The 22,458-nt window shown below is 38.0% G+C and overlaps 1 protein-coding gene across 1 annotated transcript in view; it reads right to left on the bottom strand.

Moving 5' to 3' along the window:
- TRIP13 (thyroid hormone receptor interactor 13) overlaps positions 1–22,458 on the bottom strand; it is a 34,824-nt gene that overhangs the window by 11,809 nt on the left and 557 nt on the right. Inside the window, exons 3-10 of the mRNA XM_043971022.1 lie at positions 17,372–17,537; positions 16,520–16,649; positions 13,406–13,461; positions 12,373–12,463; positions 9,555–9,627; positions 8,442–8,505; positions 7,358–7,444; positions 6,367–6,473 (exon numbers count right to left, since the gene is read on the bottom strand). Coding sequence (XP_043826957.1) covers positions 6,367–6,473; positions 7,358–7,444; positions 8,442–8,505; positions 9,555–9,627; positions 12,373–12,463; positions 13,406–13,461; positions 16,520–16,649; positions 17,372–17,537 — 774 coding nt within the window. The remainder of the gene's footprint in view (positions 1–6,366; positions 6,474–7,357; positions 7,445–8,441; positions 8,506–9,554; positions 9,628–12,372; positions 12,464–13,405; positions 13,462–16,519; positions 16,650–17,371; positions 17,538–22,458) is intronic.

Here is a 22,458-nt window from a genome sequence, read left to right as displayed (position 1 = left end):
GACTTATAAGCATAAATTAAAGTGTAAGTACAATAAGGCATTTCTGTAAGCATTTTATGTCACAAGGCAGTCAGTCTTATGGAGCATCTTTAGTAGACTCCATGAGAAAAAAAAATTCACTCAGATGTCCATCACATCACTTTATTTGTATATTTACACATAATAAAGCCATGACTTTTTTTTTCTTTTTGCTCCATTAATTGGATCAAATTAAATATCCTAAAATAAGGCCACTATGTTGAGTGGAAAGGGCACAATTAGCCGTAACAGGACCAGGGCTTGAACCTCAATTTTGCTATATAGCAGTTGTATACCCTTGATTAAATGAAGGCATTTAATTTTAGTTTCTTCATAAGTAAAATGAGGAGACAGAACTAAATAATCTGAATCTAATGAGATACTATTGTACTGTAAGAAATACGGAAACAGATGATTTCAAAGACAGATGAACTGATGAAGAATAAAGAGAACCATTGGAACAATTCCTGCTATCACATCATATTATAAAAATGGACATTTTGAAAAATTTTATAAACTAAGGAAGAATGAAATGAACAGAAACAAGGGAACAATTTAAACTATAACAATGCAGTAAAAGCAAACAACTTTGAAAGCTGTAAGAACTATGATCAATACAATAAGCATTCATGATTTGAAGACCGATGATGGATTGGGAGATGTGATGGATTTACGATGTAGAAACAAAACACATATTTTTGTATAAACCGACAAGGGCATTTATTTTGCTTGACTATGCACATTTGTTACAAGGAAATTGTTTTTGTTTTGTTTTCCAGGAGGGTGAGGGGTGAGAGGGAGTAAAAAATATAAATTTGCTAATTTTTAAGAAAATAACTCTAAAAAGCTAATTAGTGCTGTTATAGCTCACTTTATATAGCACACAAAGATTTACAAATCATTTTCTTAAAAACAACCACTCTGTGAAATAGCCCAAGTAGGACTGTCCTCATTTACAGATGCTGAGCTAATGTGCTTAAGGGTTAAGCAACTTGACAATGATCACTTAGCTATTATTTGAGGCATGATTCCCAGAAGCAGGGAATTTAAGAGAGGAAAGGGACCACAAAGTCATCTAGTCCAATCCACAAAGGAAAGGAATCCATACTGTACTGGACCTGAAAAGTGGCTGTCCAGTCTCTACCAGAAGACTGTCGATGCAGGGGATCCCGACATCTCTCTAGGCAGCTCTAAATGTTTGCTAGATTTTCCTAAATTAAGCCTAAATTTGCTTCAATTTCCCTTTTAACTTCTACCCCCTGCTTCTGGTACTGCCCTCTAGAACCAAATAGAGAAGGTTAATTCTTCCTCCACAAGATAGCTCACCAAAAACCTGAAGAGAGCAGTCATCAACTCCCCAATCTTCTCTCTTCCAGATTACACACACCCAACTCCTTCAATCATGGTATTTCATGGACTCAAGGCCCTTTATCTTCCTGGATGCTCTTCTTGGAACACTTTGCACCTTAAAACACATGCCTAGAACTGAATATAATCTTCCAGATGAGGTCTCATAAAGGTAGAGAACAGGAGAATTACCACCTCACCACTTCTGGAAGTTTTGCCCCAATTAGTACACCCTGAAATTATATTAGCTTTTCTGACTACTATATCACACTGTTAACTCATGTTGAGCTTGTGGTCTATTAAAACCCCAAAATCTTTTTCAGAACTGAAGCCTATCAATGTCTCCCTCATCTTATACTTCTGCAGCTGAACTTTTGAACCCAAGTTCAAAACTTTACATTTATCCCTACTGAATTTTACTTTATTTAAATTCAGCCCAGTGATCTAGCTTGATTTTGGATCCTAACACTGCCATGCAATGTTAGAGATCCTATCCACTTTTCTGTTATATTCAAGTTTGATGAGCATGCTATCTATAACTTTGTTCATGTGACTAATAAAAATGCCAAGCATAGATCCCTGGGGTACTCCACTGGAAACTTCCTGCCACACTAACAATAAACCATGTACAACTTTTCTTTGAGTCCAGACACCCAGCTAGTTCTAAATCCATCTGTCTGTAATGTCTAAGCCATTTCTCCATCTTCTCCACAAGAAGAGCATGAGATACTTCATCAAAAGCTTTGCATCTCTTCCTGTAACTCACTAAAATTTGGAAGCTGTACCATCTGGTGGATACATGTTTTGTATTGATATTACTTCATTGTCTATGGTACCTTTTAGTAAGATGTAGTTTCCTTCTTTATCTCTTTTAATTAGGTCAAATTTTGCTTTTGCTTTGTCTGATAAGGATTGCTAACCCTGCTTTTTTTTTTTTTTTACTTCAGCTGAAACCTAATATATTTTGCTCCAGCCTTTTTTACCTTTACTGTATGTATCTCTCTGCTTCTAATGTGTTTCTTGTAAACAACATATTGTAGGATTCTGGTTTTTAATCCACTCTGCTATCTGCTTCTGTTTTTATAGGAGAGTCACAGTTATGATTTGAAACTTTCTATAGCTGGCTCGGCATCTGTAAGCTGTTATCTGCCTAAGCAAGTCCAGTCTGTAAGGGAGGTTCAAAAAATCCCCCAGGTTCATTAAGTCCCATGTGGGCCAATCTGCAAGGCCTGCCCCCTCCCCAACTGCTTCTCCCAGACTAATAACAAGATCAAAAAGCCTCCTTTCAATTTAACAACAAAACAGGGTTTATTGATAAGAATAAAACAGGACATACAACCTGTCGGCCTTTAACTTTCTTGCCTGCCACTGTGAAATCTCCTCCTCCTGTCTCTCGCCTGTGGATGTGGCTGGCTGCTGTCGCTTCCTCTCTACTCCTGTCCACTCTACCAGTGGCTCCCCTCTCGTCTACCATCCCATCTCTACAATTCTCGTCTCTATCCGTCTCCTTCTCTGGTCGAGAGCCCTCTCCTCTGCTCTACGGCTTCCCTACATTCCCTTCCACGTCTCTCTCCTTCACTCGGTTGCTCCTCTACCTCAACTCTTCTTCACTTCATCCACCCCTTTCATTCACTACCCCTTCATCTCTTAAAAAACCCTTCTCTCCCAGGAACCACAGGCCTGGAGGGAGCTGGTGCATGGGGTTTTTCATGCATATCCCAGCTGGGCAGAGGAACCCATGCATATCCCCACTGAGAGGGGCGTGACACCCCTAGGCTTGCAGGGGGTGGAGGGGGGCGTGGCATGGGATGCCCCTGAGGGAGTCTCCAAAATCAATTCTTACAAATCACTGTGTATTTCCCTGCAGCCTATTTTTCCCCTTGTTGGTACTTTTCTCTTTCCCCCCCCCCCATCCCCCCAATTCCTTCTCACTAGTGTTTTGTTTCTGGCCATCACCTTCTTCAGTCTACCCTCCCTTCTATCAGCATCCCATCCTTTTCTTTTCCCTTTCCCCTTTTACTTCCCAATAAGGTAAGATAAAATTCTAAACTCAACTGAGTGTGTATATCATTCCCTATTTGAGCCAAGTAAGGTCAAAACAATGCTAACCTCTCCCTTTTTTCCCTCTGTTGTAATAGGTCTTTTGTGCCTCTTCATGTGATGTGATTTATCCCATTCTGCCTTTTCTTTCTTTCCAGTATAATCCCTTTTGTTACCCCTTAAAGTTGTTTTTTTACATCACATCAGAATCAATTTATACCCACACCTTCTGTCTCTGTCTGTGTGTACTCCTATCTTTCTAAATAAAGATACAGTTCTCAAGTTACAAGCATCTTCTTCCTGCATAGAGATGTAAACTTTTTAATTTTTTTTTAAGTGAGGCAATTGGGGTTAAGTGACTTGCCCAGGGTTACACATCTAGTAAGTGTTAAGGGTCTGAGGCTGGATTTGAACTCAGGTCCTCCTGAATCCAGGGCTGGTGCTCTATCCACTGTGCCATCTAGCTGCCCCTAAACATTTTAACCTTACTGAGTAACATGTCTTCTTTTTACCTTTTCATATGTCTTGAGTCTTGTATTTGTAGACTGGATTTTCTGTTCAGTTCTGGGCTTTTCATTAGGAAAAGTGCCCTATTACTTTGAATGTCCATCTTTTCCCCTGAAAGACTATGATCAATTTTGCTGGGTAGTAGATTCTCAGTTGTAACCTTAGTTCCTTTGCCCTCTGGAATATCATATTCCAAGGCCTCCAATCCTTTAATGTAGAAGCTGCTAGGTCCTGTGTTATTCTCATTGTTGTTCCTTGATATTTAAATTGTTTCTTTCTGGCTGCTTGCAGTATTTTCTCCTTTACTTGATAATTCTGGAATTTGGCTGGAGTACTCCTTGGAGTTTTCCTTTTGGGATCGCTTTCAGAAGGTGATCAGTGGATTCTTTCAATGGCTAATTTTTCCTCTGGTTCTAAGACATTGGGGCAGTTCTCCTTGATGTCGAGAAATATGCTGTCTAGGTTCTTTTTTTTTTTTTTTAGTGAGGCAATTGGGGTCAAGTGACTTGCCTAAGGTCACACAGCTAATAAGTGTTAAGTGTCTGAGGCCGGATTTGAACTCAGGTACTCCTGACTCCAGGGCCGGTGCTCTATCCACTGCGCCACCTAGCTGCCCCTAGGTTCTTTTTTTGAACATGGTCCTCAGGTAGATTGTCCTTCCTGGATTTGTGCATGGTTGTTTTTCTGAATATGTATTTTATGTTTTCTTCTACTTTTATATTATTTTGATTCTGCTTTACTTCTTCCTGTTGTCTCATTGAGTCATTAGCTTCCATCTGCCCAATTCTGATAATTAAGGAATTCTTTTCCCCAGTCAGCTTTTGCACCTCCTTTTCCATTTGTCCAAATCTATTTTTTAAGGCATTATTTTCTTTTTCCAAGCTACTGACTTTATCTTGCATAGCACTCATTTCTTTTCCCAGTTTTTCTTCTACCTCCCTCATTTGGTTTAAAAAATCCTTTTTGAGCTCTTCCAAGACAGCTTTTTGGTCCTGAGACCAATTCTTCCCCTTTAAGGCTTCACATGTAGGTGTTTTATCATTGTCGTCCTCCTCTGAGTTTATGTTTTGATCTTCCCTGTTGCTATAGTAATTTTTAATGGTGATTGTTCTTTTCTGTTTTCAATTAATGTTTTAGCCTCCTTTGTGCCTTTTAAAGTTGACTTCTGCTTCTGGGGTACTGTGTGCACTTTCCCAAGCTTCTTTTGCTGGGAGCCAGGGGCTTTCTGCTTTGAGGCCTCAGCTGCTTGCTGCTTGCTCACTGCACTGGAGTGACCGAGCATAGTTGGGCCTGTTGGGTAACAAGATACACCAACTGACAGACTGCCTTCTTTGTTGGTGCCCGGGAAGGGGGGGGGGGAGGCTATTTACAACTGGCCTTCTGTGCCACTAGCTTGCTGAGCTAGGACCTTAGGTCCTTAGCTGTTGATCTATGCTGTGGATAAGAGCCTTTTGCTGGCTTGCCCAGACACCATCTGCGCTGAGCTGTGCTTCCCTTTTACCCAGATGAAATAGACCTTTCTTGAAGATATTCTAGGTGATCTCAAGTTGGAAGACTGTTTCACTCTGGGTTTTTTTTACAGTTTTTGCAGCTCCAGAATCTGTTGAGAGGCTTAATTTAATGTTGTTTCTGAGGGAAATTTGGGAAAGCTTAGGCAGCTTCCTGGTTTCACTCTGCCATCTTGGCTCTGTCTCCAAAACTTCCTCTAATGAACCTTTTCAAATTGATTTTCCAAAATCTTGGAGGACCCTGATTTTTCTGACTTCAAGTCCAATATTCTTTCCACTATGCTACACTTTTAGATCTAACCATATGACCCTATAGTCTACCTACAATAAAAGTCTGATATAATGCAATCAGACAATAATATGAAGGCTATTCCTGTCTTCTGACCTTAGTGTTTCAAAAGTATTCCAAAACTCTGAGAGCAGTATTAGACATTTTACACATTATAATGTGTATAATTTGAGAACTGGGGACCATGAACAAATAAAATATTGTTATATTGTCAGGAAAACAAATTCTTCAGAAAATCTTGTCAAAAAGTTCCTGAAAATTCTTCACTCAGTTTTTATCACATTGCTATAAATACTACAAATCATTGACCATTCAGTGCCAGACATTTAACTTCATTTGTAGTTAGAATATCTTGAAAGCAAGATTTAGAGTCCAAATTTATGCACTTACAGGAATTTTTGTAGAACAAATGCTTTCTTATTTAATCTCACTTAACTTCCCCGGACTTCAGTTTCCTCATCTGTAAAATGAGTGTCTGCAGTTCCTTCTGCCAATAATTCTTATGAGTAAAACCTAAAATCTTGCACCACCACTAACTTGCTGTGTGACTGTGGCCAAGTACCTTCTCCTCTGTCGGCCTCACTTTCCTTAGCTGTAAAATGAAGTTGTTGGACAAGATGAATTTTTCAACTCTAACATTCCACATACCCATGTTACCTTTTAATCTGATCAATTTGTGTCAAAACAGCATTGACAACCCGGATTGCATCTGATGGTTCAGTGCCTGCCCTACAGGCATTACGGGCTGCTGTGAGACTTTCCACCTATAGGTAGGAGAAAAAAGAAATGTCTTTGATCAGGTTACTATACCATGACCTCACAGGGTTCTTATAATTAGCTTAATCCCAATAGGCAGTAATCATGTGCTTACAACAACTTCTTTTTTTTTTTTTTTGGTGATGTAAAGAATTAATTGTTATTTGAGGTTTTTATGCCTTTGTGCTCACTGGCCTGGGGCTCCGCAAACCGCACAGTGCTCTACCCACTGAATGTAGCCGTTACCATGGCGCTGGCACCTCATATCATCACCACTCACTGACGCCTACATGGGCCTGGCAAAATTATGATTGGAAGCCTAGTGAGGGCAGTCATGTGACTGTCAGAGCAGCCAGACAATTGGTTGGGGGCTGCTGGGAGGGGGGAGGAGAATTGGCCATTCTAGCTGAAAGCTGGAAGGCAACAGGAAAGGGGCTGTGCATTCTCAGCTGATTCCTGGGCAGTGGTATTTTTCAGGTTGTATAATTTCCCCTTTCCCCATTTTATTTCTTCCCTACTGATCTTGTTTGTGTTTTTTAAAGTTCGTTCTTGTTAAAAAATAAATCCTGTTCTGTTTTGAGGGAGGCTGCTGGTCTCCTTCCTTGCCCCAATATTGCGGCGAGTCACTTAGCTAACACTCCCCAATTAAAAATTAGTCCCCACAGTGAGACAATTGGGGTTAAGTGACTTGCCCAGGGTCACACAACTAGTAAGTGTCAAGTGTCTGTCTGAGGCCAGATTTGAACTCAGGTCCTCCTGAATCCAGGACCAGTGTTCTATTCCACTGTGCCACCTAGCTGCCCCAACAATTTATTCTTAACAGCAGTAAGAAAATGAACTGATCTCTTAGAACTCCCATTTGCATAATGACTCCGTATCTCAGGATTCATACCTCATCAATCAGCACAAACACCAGGGCTTCTTTATCATCAATTAACTCTTGAATCTTCTGGAACATCTTTGTTACTAGTTTACCACTCTAGAACCAAAACATATTATGTTATTTAATGTCTACTTCTACCATCTTAAAAAATTTTTAAACTATTGGAATGATATATATTTTTCTAAATTTCAATGGTTATTAATAAACTAGTGTTTTCTTTCCTATTATTATCACCCTGGGGGCCAGATTCTAGCTGAGTAGTACACTTAGCACTTTCCACTATTCAGTCTTTCTCAACATTCCCCATCTCAAAAGTTCACCCTAACTTATATACAACTTCCCCATTTTGACTGATGCTCAAAAAGGATCAGTTATCTGTCCAAGGTCACAGAACTAAAAGGCACCAATGCCAGAACTCAAAATCAGGGCTTCTAACTATATATTTACACACCTTTCAACACCACTCCTACGCCTTGTTTTCTGGTTTACTCTCTCTTAGGCTTGTTCTTCACCTACTTAAGCGTGGAACTTTAACTATCCAGCTCATGTCCTCCTAAACTCACAAACTCTGAGCTAGAAGAAGCAGGAAAAATCAATTGAAGCAGATACTTTCATTTTTTTATATGAAGAAACTGAGTTCTAGCCCAAAGTCACACACCTAAAAACTGTTAGAACTAAATCTACTGCTCTGGTTTCCCAACTCTCAGTTCAGAGCTTTTCTACTCTATCATGCTATATCTGGGCCCCCCCAACCCCCCCCCCCAAAAAAGCAAAACAAGCTGAGTGACACTATAATTGCTGCATAAACCCAGGTAAGACAGTAATGTCTTATTTGCTTTTCTGCTGTGTACAGCATGTTCATATTAATAATTTAAGTGGTAAAATAAATTTGGAGAAATTGCACAAGGATTCATATTTTGAGTGTGAGAAAACCTGATCCCTGTAATTAATCCACTTATTCAATAGACAATCATATGAAAGCAATTCATTATTCCAGGGCATTGTCCTGGGATTTTAAAGAAATGAACTTAATTTCTATGCACAAGTATTTTTCTTCCAGATTAGAGAATCAAGCCTAGTATTTAATGCTTACCTCTGAAAACCACTTAGAGAAAAGGCTATGACTATTTATTTCAATTAACTGGCCATATTGATACCTAAAATCAGAGAAAAAAAAATCAAATTGTCTTTTAATGTAATCAGTCTTAAGGTCCTTTTTTTTTTCTTTTTGGGCAGGGCAATGGGGGTTAAGTGACTTGCCCAGGATCACACAGGTAGTAAGTGTCAAGTGTCTGAGGCTGGATTTGAACTCAGGTCCTCCTGAATCCAGGGCTGATGCTCTATCCACTGTGCCACCTAGCTGCCCCCCTAAGGTACTTTTTTAATGGTTGTCAACTTTTTAAAAAAAGACTGTCAATTTCCCAAATACTATATAACCTAAATGGCAAATAAATGAATTTTAGAGATGTAAGAGTCTTAAGAGGTCATGTTGTATAACCCTCACTTTGCAGATGAAGAAACTGAAGCTCAGAAAAACTAAGCAAGTTACCAAGACCACATGGCATCTAAGTAGTAGACCCAAGGTTAGGACCTCATCATCTTGCCAACTCAGTCAGGTTTTCTTTATACTAAACCATCTCTCACTGGGTACTATGTAAATGTAAAAACAAAGCAAGAAATAATCCTAAACCTTTGTGTCCTTTAAGTTAAATGTGTGTGTGTGTGTGTGTGTGTGTGTGTGTATGTGCACTCTTATTTTTAAAATCTAGCAGACAAGAAAACAGAAATAGGAAGCAGATACTTCTCTGTGGTGGCTGAATTACTGTTCACAAAGGTCCAAGTGTTGAAGGCCATCTCATACTGGTCCTGTTGCTAGGCCCCTGGAGTCTCAGAGCTCCACTCACTGAGACCTTCTTGGATTGATTGCTTAGCCAATTTCACCTATCTCTATACCCAAAGCTGTTGTCTAACAACAACGTCAATATTCTGAATCTATAAACACAATTAAATAAAGCAATTCTCTATCTTAATTGAAAGCATTTTAAATCGTTAACATGACAAAAAAAATTTTACCAGTGCAGGTCAAGTTATACCTAATAAAGGGATTGGCTGAGCCACATAAAAGGTTAAATTAGAATCTTAAAAATTAAATCAATTATATAAGCCTGCTAATCCCTACTATTCTTTTCTTCCCCCCAAAAGTTACCTGCAAGAAAGCCTAATTGTCAATTTCTGTGCTAATGCTTTGCACAAAGATGTTTTCCCAGTTCCTGGAGGACCTATAAAAAACAAATTAATCAAAATAAGATTGATATTAAGGATGTGGTTAAAACTACACCACAACAATGTCAAAAACTAAATGTAGAGGAAACTTATCAAAAATATATACTGTGTTAAAGCAGCTGGTGGCATAAAAGGTTCACAACCTGGAGCTTCAGAGAAGGCATTTGTCTGATTTTAACAGTACAGGTGTAACTCCACTAATACAGTCCATTCCTTAGCAGATGGCTTCATGAGCTGGTACGGGCATAAACTTGCTGGCCAGCCTTCTAGTGATGAAACTTATCAAACTTAGCCAGACTGAGCTATAAGACAGACATGCTATATGTCTGTCCCATATAGGAAGCCTTCCCATCTGTGACCTAGAAGAATTACTTCTGCAGTGGCAAATCCTTCAAGAACTAGCTAGAGTCAACTCTGATACAAATGGCCTCAAATTCCTTATTCTAAATAAAAGTTAGCAGGATCACATGAAGTCAGGCACACTAATACGACATAGTAGAGTTGTGAATTGGTCCAGCTATTCTGGAAGACTTTTGGAATTGTGCAAGGTAAGTAACCATTTGTGTTTTTAAAAATAATAAATATTTTTATTGATAGTTTTGAGTTCCAAATTTTATCCCTCCTCTCCGCCCTTCCTACTCCCTGAGGCAGTAAGCTTTAGATATGGCTTATACATGTGAAACTATTTAAAACATGACCATATTAGTCATTTTGTATAAGAAAACTTGAATAAAAGAAAAAGATGAAAGAAAGTGAAAAATAGCATGCTTCAGTCTCTGTTCCTTTGGATGTGGATAGTATGCCTCATCATTATTCCTTTGGGATTATCTTGGATCATTGCATTGCTGAGAATGGTTAAGTCATTCACAGTTCTTCATTGAACAATATTGCTGTCTCTGTGCACGATGTTCTCTTGGTTCTACTCACTTCACTATTTATCAGTCCATATAAGTTTTTCCAAGCCTTTCTGAAATCATCCAGCTTGTCATTTCTTATAGCACAATAATACTCCATCACCATCATTTACAACAGCTTGTTCAGCCATTCCCCAAATGATGGACATCTCAATTTCCAATTCTCAGCCATCACAAAAGGAGCTGATATAAATATTTTTGTACAAATAGGTCTTTTTCACTTTTGGGGGGTGTCTTTGGGATAGAAACCTAGCAGTGGTATTGCTAGATCAAAAGGAATGAACAGTTTTATAGCCCTTTGGACAAAGTTCCAAATTGGTCTCCAGAATGACTAGATCCCAGTAATTAAGTGTTAATTCCCTCCGTTCCTGCAATTCTACCACCAGGTATATATTTCACATAGGTCAAAAATAGAAACGTCATATATTTGCCAAAATATTCACAGCTGTACTTTTTGTGGCAGCAAAAAAAACCTAGAAACAATGTGGGTATCCCCTACCTTGGGAATGACAGAACAAATTGTGGTGTGTATATGAATATAATGAAAACAACACCATATAAGAAATGACGACTATGAGGAAATTGAAGAAACATAGGAAGATCTGTATAACGTGAAAGCAGAACCAAAAGAACAATACAGAAAAACCACAATACTGCAAGCTAAAACAATAAGAGACATAAAAATTCAGACTGAATGTTGTGGTCAATCGCAGTCTCAGAGATCTGGTAATAAAATATACTTTCCTCCTCTATAAGACAAGTAGACTGGTATGTAATGTTGTATACGTTGTAATATATAACTGCTATGCAAGATGTTTTGCTTATAACTGTTTTTCTTTGTTAAAAGGTAGATGTGTGTCCTCAAACATGCAAAAGTGCCCATGCAGTTATGCAAGCATGCATGGACAATATTATGAATTGAAAGCAGCATTAAAAAAAAGGTTTTAATAAATTTCTTTTAAAAGTCCATATGATGACTCCCAAAGAAATCAACCCCTCTCCTTTTTCACTTCAGAGCCTCTGAAAAGAATAGCACACTCAGGATTCATTATTACTTTCTCACCAGGTACTCATGCTTTAACCCCTTGTCATTCGATTTCCACCAATAAACATTACTGACAGGCAGTATGGTGTATTGGGAAGCATTAGATGCAGAGTTAAATAGGCATGGGGAGGTTATAGCCCCCCTAAGCCTCACATTCTTCACCTCTAAAACAGGAATAAGAACAATAGTACTTCACAGGGTTTTCATGAGTATCATATGATTCTGAGATAAGTATATAAAGTACTTTGAAAACCTTGTTGAAGCATTCTGAAGCCAATGACTTCCTAGTTGTCCTTATCTCAGTCGTCATTCTCCTTCTGGCTATGTCTGCTGACCATCATCCTTTTAAAATCTCTCCACAGCATAGCATAATCCTAAATTCTCTCTCCAACCACTTCATATCTATCTTTTTTCTACTTCTGTCCTAAGTATGGGCACTAGCCTGAACTTTCTTTCCTTCTTGACCTTTCTGGCTCAGATATCTCTATTACCTCCACCACCTTTGTGGTGATAGCTGCTAAATCTTTACTTCAAGTCCTGACTTTTCTTTTGAATTCTAGTCCCACATTTTCAATGCCCTGATAGACAATCCTGGAGATGTCCTCCCACAAGTCATCTTTGCTGGAATAGAAAAGGGATGTGTGACTGTAGAAAGGTAAAGTGAATTGAGGAGTAACATTCCTGTCTATGATAAAAAAAAAAAAATTATACTCTCAAATAAGTACAAAGGCATAAGAAATATCCTAACTTTATATTTTACTTTTCATGAAATATATCCTTACCATGTAGCAAAACAACTCTGTTCCAGGCTATTAGGTTGCTATCAACGTTTTTGTCGGAAAATAATAAGGTTGTTGTCACATAGTCAAGCAACTGATTCAGGAGAGAAAAAAAAACAAAAAACAAAGGCATACATAAACATGGCAGTTGTTGATAAAAATTTGGCACATGTACTACTTTCCAAATGAAAATGAAAAATATTAGAAGCAAATAGGGCCAAGTGAGGCCTCTAAAATCACTGTCCTCAAATATTTGCTTAAAATGTTAGACACTGTTTAGGCACTAAAATGCTTCTCTCCACAAGGCCACACATGTCATTTTATTTTACAAAATGTACCTTTAAATGTAAAACTATAAAAACTTACTTTTTTTTTTTTGCAGGCAATGAGAGTTAAGTGATTTGCCCAGGGTCACATTGCTAGTAAGTGTCAAGTGTCTAAGGCTAAATTTGAACTCAGGTCCTCCTGAATCCAGGGCTGGTGCTTTTATCCACTGCCCCCACAACTTACTATTTTCATAAGTATGAAATGATTGAGTTTTATAAAAAATAAACACTACAGCACACTAGAAAAACCATTTTATCAATCTATTTATCAAGTAGTGCAATTAAGTTGTTTTCCCTCTAAAACTGATAAAGATGAAGTAAATATATGCCATGCTTAACTCAACAAATATTAACAACAAATAAATCTCTAAGCATGGATTTTCTAACTCTGAAGTATTACGGGAAATCACAAACCCTACTAACTTGCTTACTGTTGGCTTTGGCATGTCTACCAACATTACCAATATTGAAGGACAATGAAAATATGTATGAATAGTAGTTGGCTTCACATCCTACCCTCACACTTGTGCCCTCTTCCAACCCTGGGGGCCAACTCTGTGTAGGAAGAATCCTGAAAATGCATGTTAAGGGAAGAGTAGCTTCAAGTTTCCTAAAACAGTATGAAGTAGCACTTACTAGGTTTGGAACCCAAAGGAAGAATTACTGTAAAATAAAAAATACTTTCATATAAAAAAGCATTTTTCACTTACGTGTGACTTAACTTCAACATCATATACAAGGCTCTCCCAAAGACCGTGAAATTCAACTGTAAGATAACAATTCTGGCATGTAATTATAGAAAGAGAATTTATACCTAGATTGGTGGGATAAAGCTGGAAGGGACTTTAAACATCATAGTCTGACCATAATTTTATTGATAGAGAAATTGAGGCATGGATACAATGAGTTGTCCATGGTAATACAGCTAGTTATGGCAGCGCTTAGACTTAAAACCAGGTCAAAACACTTGGTTCAGAAAAACAACCATAATGAAATCAAAGGATTACAGAATCTTAAGAGTTGGAAAGGACCTCAAAGAACACTCAGTCCAACCCATTTCTGATATAGGTTCATTCAACCTTTGAAGACCTCCAGAGAAGGAAAAAATTCATCTCCCAAGACAACCTATTCCACTTCTGCCTGGCTCTAATTATTAGGAAGTTTTATTAATTTTTTAAACATCAAGCCTAAATCTGTCTGCTATTTCTACCTACTGCTCCTAGTTCTGTTCTCTGGAGCCAAGAACTAGCCTAATCCCACTGATCACTGCTATATCTACTTCAGGTAGTAGTCCCATCACTTCTGTGACCCTCCTCTTTTCCCAAAATAGCTTAACTGTTTGTTTGTTTTTTTTATAGCTTTGTGAACCTTAGTTTTCCTCACCAGTCCCATCCCATTTAACACTTTTGATATTAACAAATTTTATTTTTATTAATAGTTTCTGCTTATATCACCTTCATTTCTTTTTTAATGTTTTAGTTTATAGAATAAAACAAGCACTTCCATAACATTAAAAAACAGATGACTGCACATAAAATGTACAACTTGCTATTCCTTTTTTTTGGGGGGGGGGTGAGGCAATTGGGGTTGAGTGACTTGCCCAGTGTCACACAGCTAGTGTCAAGTGTCTGAGGTTGGATTTAACTCAGGTCCTCCTGACTCCAGGGCTGGTGCTCTACCTACTGCGCCTCCTAGCTTCCCCTTGCTATTCCTTTTAAAATATAATAAATTTATGTTATAAATTTATCTCACCCCTTATTTCCCACCCCTTTACCCCCCCCCAGAGATGGCTACCATTAGACACAAATATGTATATGTGTGTACACATGCATGCGTGTGCATGTAATATCATTCTATACATACTTCTATTCATCAGTTCTTTCTCTGAATGCAGATGATTTTCAGATGAATTTCAGAACTGCTGACAAAATCCATGGAGGTTCATGTCATGATGTTGTGTTCATTCTACATCACCTATCTTTACCTAAATCTCTTACCTAAATCTTAACGTTTTGAAACTAAAGTTGGTTGGTTAGTTCCTTGAGCATCTTCCCTGTATCTACCTCAGTATCTTTGGACAGCTTCACCTTTTCTTCATCAGAATTTGTTTCCCTTTGTGTCTTTAAAATCTCATTCTTGAGTTTCCCATCCCTTGAGGACTGACTTCTCCTGTAGGATATTAGGTCACTGGAATCCTTCCTACCTTTCCTCTGAAGTGTTTAAAATCTGCTCTTACAAAATCTGGGATTCATGCCAGACTCTGTTCAGCTTTCCTTTTCTCCATCATAAACTCCAAGACAGAATTGTCACTTCCCCATAATGTTCCAATTATTCCTACCCTAGAAAACATTTCCTCCCTGATAACAAGAATCAGATCCAGATTAGAGTTTCCCTTTGTGGATTCCTCCATCTTTTGGAGAAAGAAATTATCATTAAGGCGAGACAAGAAATAATTCACCGCTCTGCTTTTGGCAGAGAGAGAAAGCTCTAATGAATGGAGAGAAAACAAATCTCCCATCACCTCTACCTCATGCCCCTGTGTCAGGCTTGTGACCTATTTTTCAAATACCACATTTATTTCTTTGCTGTCCAGGTGATCTGTCCACCTGTCCATACATCAATAATACTGCTTCTTTTTCTGTCCTCATTCATTATCACCCAAATCAAGCTCCCTTGGTTCCTGGATTTCCTCATAGGCTTTCCTGATATAAATGCTATTTTCCCCAGCCTTTAACCTAATTTATTTCTCCTGAAAAAGGTATGAAATGGCAGAACCAATCATGGGTCTCACTCTACCAAGTCTCAATGATACCTATTGGGTCACATTTTCACCTTTTTGTTAGTCACCCTGCTTCGTTCCTTTGAATAAAAGCACCTGAGGTCACTGATTTTATTATTAAATTCAAATCCCTCTTTTGCCAATTAATAGCTGTATTATCTTAAACAAGTTACTTAATCTCAGTTTACTCTTCTATAAAATGAGAATATTAATTATACGACATATATCACGTTACCTCAAAGAGATCAAGAGACTTGCCAAGGGTTACAGTATGTTGAAGAAAGGATTCAAACTCAAGTTTCCTAAGTCCAAAGTCACTATTCTGCCTCACCCACCCAACCCCAATGGGTATTACCTCCTAGGTGATCTTTGAGGTGCAATACAGATCTAAGATTCCATGATTGGCAATTTTTCTCTTTTCAGTTTGTATAGGACAACTCTATTTTAAAATATCCATCTTTGTATACAAAGGTTCAGCTTTTTGTAAGGAGTAACATCAACATTCACTCACAATTAGAAATAAAACACTTCTAAAATATAAATTGTGTCTTACTCTTAAGCACAAGTGTATCTCATTTCATGTAGGTGCTCATGAAAACTATGCAATAATTTTTTTAAAAAGTCAAATCATATTTTAAATGATTAGGAAGTGTAGAGAACATCTGAGGAGACCATGAAAGAGGAGTAGGTGTTTGTTAAATGAATGAAATGACATGCTGGTGGTTCCCCCTCTAAGATTCCAACAATACTACAGAAAGGTATAGAGGGAAATTTGCATAAGCCAGGTATATGACAACCATCGTGGGCTTTTAAGAAAAAGAGAAGACCTGGTAATCATTCCTATTATCATACATTTATCCCTGGATGGTTTTTTCTAGGTAGTAAGGAAGAAGGAGGAGTATAATCCATGTGATATAAAGAAGGTGAAAGAGGTAGGGGGAATTCTCTTACAGAGTATACCTAACTCTATTATGACACTAAATTTCTGTCACTTTGACTTCACTTTGTCAAAGTCTATTTCAGCTAGTCATATAACACATTATACCTGCAGGCAGCACCCAATGATTTGCTGCAATTATATTTTCTGACTCTTCCTCCAAATTTTCACTGCTGGGTCCTTCTTCATTCAGTTGGAAGACATGAAGGGCAAGAGTACACTTGCTCAAGTCAATTGGCTACAGAGAAAAAAGAAAATTATACTAACAATAAGTCTACAAATATTCAGATATTTTAATTTCATTACTGTACCAAAATAAGATATAACAATGGAAACATAAGGGATAAAATATAATATGGTTAAATTATTTGTAATCATGTTTCAAATTGGGCTCATGGTTAAAGCTCAAAGTGGGTTGCACTCTGGGCAACACCATAAAACATTAATGCTGCAATAAGCTAACAGGAAAGTGTACTTCAATACCAGACCAAGTTTTATTATCCAAAAGAATAATTGCAATGAATTCTTTTTAATAGTTATTACAATGTGTGATGTACTTCATATGTGAAGATGTTAAGAAAATTGCAAGGTATGTGGTTCAATTCATTTTTTCAATCGTAGTAATGGATCTTTGTTGATCCTACCACACTCTAACCTATCGACAGTGGGTGGTCCAACCCAACTCTCAGTGCGGCTGCTGCTGTTGTGACCATTCACAAGATGGCCAAGAAGAATAGTATACTCTATATATGAGACAGAGGAAAATTAACTAGCAAATACCTTTGTATCAACCTCATGGCATAATCCTCAGGAGAGCACTGTATAATGCCAATTAATTGAGTAACCCAGTCACAAACAAGACAAACTCAAAAACATCACGGAAACAAAAATCAGGATTTATTGTACTAAGTGGTAGACCTTACGGAGCCAAAGGATTAAACATTGGAGTTATTTAGGTACCTGTCGTTCTTTCACTTTTAACTCTGTATCAACAATAGACACAGACTGCACGTTTCTGGACAGAAAAGCATCATCAAACTCAGTCCATGTGTAATCTCCAAACACGATGTTATGTCTATTTAGTAGCTTTACAACACTCAGCTTTATTTCTTCTTTTTTTGCTGTGCTATTAAACACAAAAACAAAAATGCTGTTGAGTTGAAATTGATATTTTTCTACTAGCAAATGGTGAGGAATCTATCCACTAAAATGCAATGCTGGCATTCTGATTGCTACAACTTGCTGAAATAATAGCTCAATAAGGAAATAAAGTTTATGGTTAACTAACTTTCCATAAGATTAAATGAAATAAGGGGGCAGCTAGATGGCGCAGTGGATAGAGCACTGGCCTTGGATTCAGGAGTACCTGAGTTCAAATCCGGCCTCAGACACTTAACACTTACTAGCTGTGTGACCCTGGGCAAGTCACTTAACCCCCATTGCCTTACTAAAAAAAAAAAAAAAAGATTAAATGAAATAAAATAAACTGATTCATATAATGTGTTCTTAGAAGAATTGTTTAAAATTCCCAGGGGTAAAGAATCACCTTCAGTAAGTTTTAGAAGTACCTGACCTGGTATGAATGCTCAATAAATATCCATTAATGGCAATGAATGGTAATCTTCCTATTTCCAAATTCAACTACAGAATTCAATCAGCCTGAATAAAGGAATATAATATTATTTATTCTCAGCAAGACTTGTGAATACTTCAGTTAATAATGTCTCTGCTTTGTTCTGGGAATAGTTTATCTGAAACACAAAGGAGACAGAATTCATAGAATGTCAGAGATGGAAAGAACCTCAGAAGTTATTTAGTCTAACACATACTGAAAAAAAAGAATCTCCCCTACACCCTACCCAACAAATCATCCAGTTGATGTTTGAAGACCTACAATGAGCGGGTACCTACTTTCTGCTGAGGAAATCAATTCCAAATTGGAAGTCTAAGGGTTAGCAAATTTTTCCTGACACAAAGCCCAAATGTCTCTGCAACTGCCATCTATTGCTCCTAGTTTTGTCCTTTGGGGGTCAAAGAGAATAAGTCAACACTCCCTCTTCCAAAGCAGGCCATCACCTCTTGACTGAAAATCTTAGAGTTGCCTAGAGCACTAAGAGGTTAAGAGATCTGTCCAGAGTCACACAGCCAATATGTGTTGAAGGTAGGATTTGAAGCCAGGAACTCCTAGCTTCAAGACCAGCTCTCTATTTATTAACGCTGCCAAGCTTTAAATGTCAAGCCATGTTAACAAATGTGTGGTGGCCCCACAGTGTCTCTTTCTCTAGCAGGAGTGAGTAAAAGAGAAGGTGGGTGGGAAGAGTAACTCAGGGTTGTGGTTTGGTAAGGCAGAAGGAACCATGATGTAAAAGGGCAAGAAATTCAAGAGCAAAAATTAGTACTAGAATTCCATAAAGAAAGGAGCATAATATAGAAGAAAGAACATTGAACTGAAAGCCAGGGTTCTAATCCTGATCCTGCCTAACTAGCAGTATGACCTCAATCACTTCACTTTAGCATCATCACCATTAAAATGTACAAGTTTGACTAGTTATTTCTAAGGTCTCATTGAACTTCAAAACTCCATTATTCTCCAGCATTTACTGAGTTCTGCCAGAGGTCAGTGTTGAGGGTGATAAAAGATTACAGTATAATGCATGCCCATGTGGTCAGTAGCTTCAGTAACGTCCTCATTACTGCTCTACACCTCCTGGACCCCTTGACTTGATGCAGCACCTACAATGCCAATTCTCAGTTCTTATTCTTGCGCCACAGAGTATAGGTGGAGGAAAACCCAATGGTGAATATCTTGATAACTACAAGTGATCTAACTTCTAACTCTCTCACTTCAAATGAGCCCTCCTTTTTGTCAATTAGTCTTTTCAGTCATTTTTCTATCGACTCCCTCACTATCTTATATATCACTGTTAGGCTTTTAAACCTATAGGACAGCTACTAAAATACTTCTCCCACTATTGACTTTCTAAGTCACTTAAGCTTGTTCGCCTCAGCTCCTCAACTGTAAAATGAGCTGGAGAAGGAGATGACAAACCACTCCAGTATCTTTGCCAAGAAATAGTTGAACTCAACTGAAACTAAACAAACAAAAATTTTATTTTGTATGTACTTTGCATTTACTTCTCTGTCCACTGAACTGAATTGAATTCTTCATACTATTCAAGTCCAATCTCCCCAATCTCATCCTCCAACAGTACTAATTATCAAGTTTTTCCTAACATCAAGTCTAAATTTATCTCTGCAATTTCTATGAATTGCTCTTCCTGGTTCTGGGGGTTTGGGGCCCAGAACAACAAATCTAATCCCTTTTCTACATGATAGCCCTACAAATACTTGAACACAGTCAAGTCTTCTCTATCCAAATTCAATATTCCCAGTTCCTTCAATTCATTCTCATGAGGAATACTTAAGGCCCTTCACCATCCCTTCTGTACTCCTTTGGATCTTCTCTACCTAATTGTTATGTTAAACTGTGGAGATCAGAATGAACAGAATATTCCACATGCTGTTTAATCAGGGAAAATAGGGACCAGACCCTATTTATTCTTAGAAGTTATCTTCCTTTTAATGTAGCCCAATGTCACATTAGCTTTTTGGGTACCACATCACAGTGTTAACTCACATGGAACTTGCAGTTCATTAAAACTTCTAAATATTTTTCAGGTGAACTGTTCTAACTATGCTTTGATCTTATTTATACTTCTGAAGGTGATCTCTTGGGCCCCAGTGTTGCGTTTATTTCTGCTGAACTTCAAATGATTAGATTATGCCCTCTACTTCAGTTGGTCAAGAATTCTTTTGGGTCATGACTGCCTTCCCGCCTGGTAGCTATCCCTCCTCACTTTGAGTTGTGCAGAAATCTGAGATGTGTGCTCTGCTATGCTTTTATCCAAGTCACTAACAAATCTAAGGCCAGATCCCTACAGGACTCCAACACCTTGTGTTGTCAAGAGAGACCTTGTGGCCAAGATCACAACAAAACATTACAGACCACTCTGAGTCTGGCCATTTAACCAGCTCAAAATTTTATTACCATTTAATCCATATCTCCCCATCTGAATTGAGTGAGTGAAAAAGCATTTAAGTTTTTACTATGAAAGTACCTATAGTATGCTAGAGCACAGTATGCTAAATTCTAGGAGTATAAATGAAGGGTGTCCCTGCCCTGTTATAGCAAATGAGATAACATTTGCAAAAAGTGCTTAGCACAGTACCTGTTCCTCTTCTCTCTCTCCCCCCCACCAAAATCTAATCAGGGAAGACAAAACATACACCAGAGTGGTGGCTAGGGAAAGGAGTTTTGGCCTGGGAAATCTCAAGAGTTGTCAGAAATCAAATGACAATCCTCTCTAGAAGTAATGGTACTCTCCCCTGATTACTATGGCCAGAGCAAGAAGTGGCAAGGGGCAGGGCAGCTAGGTGGTGCAGTGGATAGATCACTAGTCCTGGAGTCAGGAGTACCTGAGTTCAAATCCGGTCTCAGACACTTAATACTTACTAGCTGTGTGACCCTGAACAAGTCACTTAACCCCAATTGCCTCATTTAAAAAAAAAAAAGTGGCAAGGGGAGTGAGAGAGCAGCTGAGGCAGGAGGCAAAAAAGCAGGTCTTCTGACTCCAAGGTCAGTCATCTATCTCCTATCCTCATGCTTACTGACTACAGAAGTTGCTATACATCAAAGGTGTCATACTGGAAAACATGGCTTTTAAAGAAGCTTTCCTGTAGAATTACACTTTGTAAAGGAGAGAAAAACCTAAGGAAAAAACAGTGTACCCTATTTGCAAAGTGACTAAAACGTACAGAGATCCCACTGCTGGGCATATATAGACTCCAAGGTGGTCAAAGATAGAAAGGTATCATATATACCAAAATATCTGTAGCTGCACTTTTTAGAGGAGTGAAGACCTAGGAACAAAGTCAGTATCCATCAACTGGGGAAGGGCTAAACAAATTGTGCCACAAGAATATAACGGCATATTGCTGTCCCCATAAGAAGCAGGGAAGCGTGGGAAGACATGTGAACAGATGCAAAGGGAAATAAGCAGAAAGCAGAACCAGGAAAACATTCCGCATAAGACAATTGATCTGGAGCTAGAGGGGATCTCAGAAAGGACCTAGTTCAATACCCTTCTTTTACATAAGAGGAAACTGAGGCCCAGGAAAACTGAGTGATTTGTCCAAAGTCACAATGACTATCAAAGATGGCAATGAACAGAAGTCCTCTGATTCCAGGGCCAGTGCTCTTTCTACTATGACCTCCCAACACAATCACTACAGTGTAAATGTAAATAACATTAACATTCAATCAATAAAGACTTATTAAGCACATACTAAGTGTAAGCACTATGTTAAGGCTGAGGATACAAAAAGAGGCAAAAAGACAGTCCCTGTCCTCAAGGAGGTTACAATCTAACAAAGCAAAACTGAATACTGTATAAAGCTAATGTGCCAATATAATGACCAAGCACAGATTCTGAAGAAGATATATGAGAACACACCCCCTCCCATTTTGCAAAGGAGTTGGTGTCTATGGGTGCACACCACTTGCCTACACTGTCAGATCCTATTGATGTATTATTGTTCTCGGCAAAAAGGACATATTAGGAAATAAAGCAGATGTCAGGAGAAAAAAAAAGATAGTTGATGTATTATCGCTTTTTACACAAAATATATTAAGAAAATATATTATTAATAGAAAAGATTACTTAATGTATTACTGTTCTCTGCAGAAGATTGTATAAGGAAATAAAGTCGAAGCATTAAGACAGTTGATGTATTATTGTACTCTGAAAAAGAATGAGGAAAATATATTACTAATTAAGGTTAAAATAAAGTAGGAAATAAAGCTTATAAATATATTATTTGATGTATTGTTGTCCTTTGCAGAAAAGGATATATTAGAAAGCAAAGTTATAGAAAATAAATAACCTAGTGGATGTACTACTCTTCTCTACGAAAAATATATTGTTAAAGAATATTAAGATGTTAGGAAATAAGGGTGACGTAGGAAAAAAAGATGGTTAATAAGATGT

The sequence above is a fragment of the Dromiciops gliroides genome, chromosome 1, assembly GCF_019393635.1.
Source record: "Dromiciops gliroides isolate mDroGli1 chromosome 1, mDroGli1.pri, whole genome shotgun sequence".
Classification (NCBI taxonomy): domain Eukaryota; kingdom Metazoa; phylum Chordata; class Mammalia; order Microbiotheria; family Microbiotheriidae; genus Dromiciops; species Dromiciops gliroides.
The sequence above is the reverse complement of the archived record's forward strand: the minus strand, read 5'-3'. Positions and strand labels throughout refer to the sequence as shown.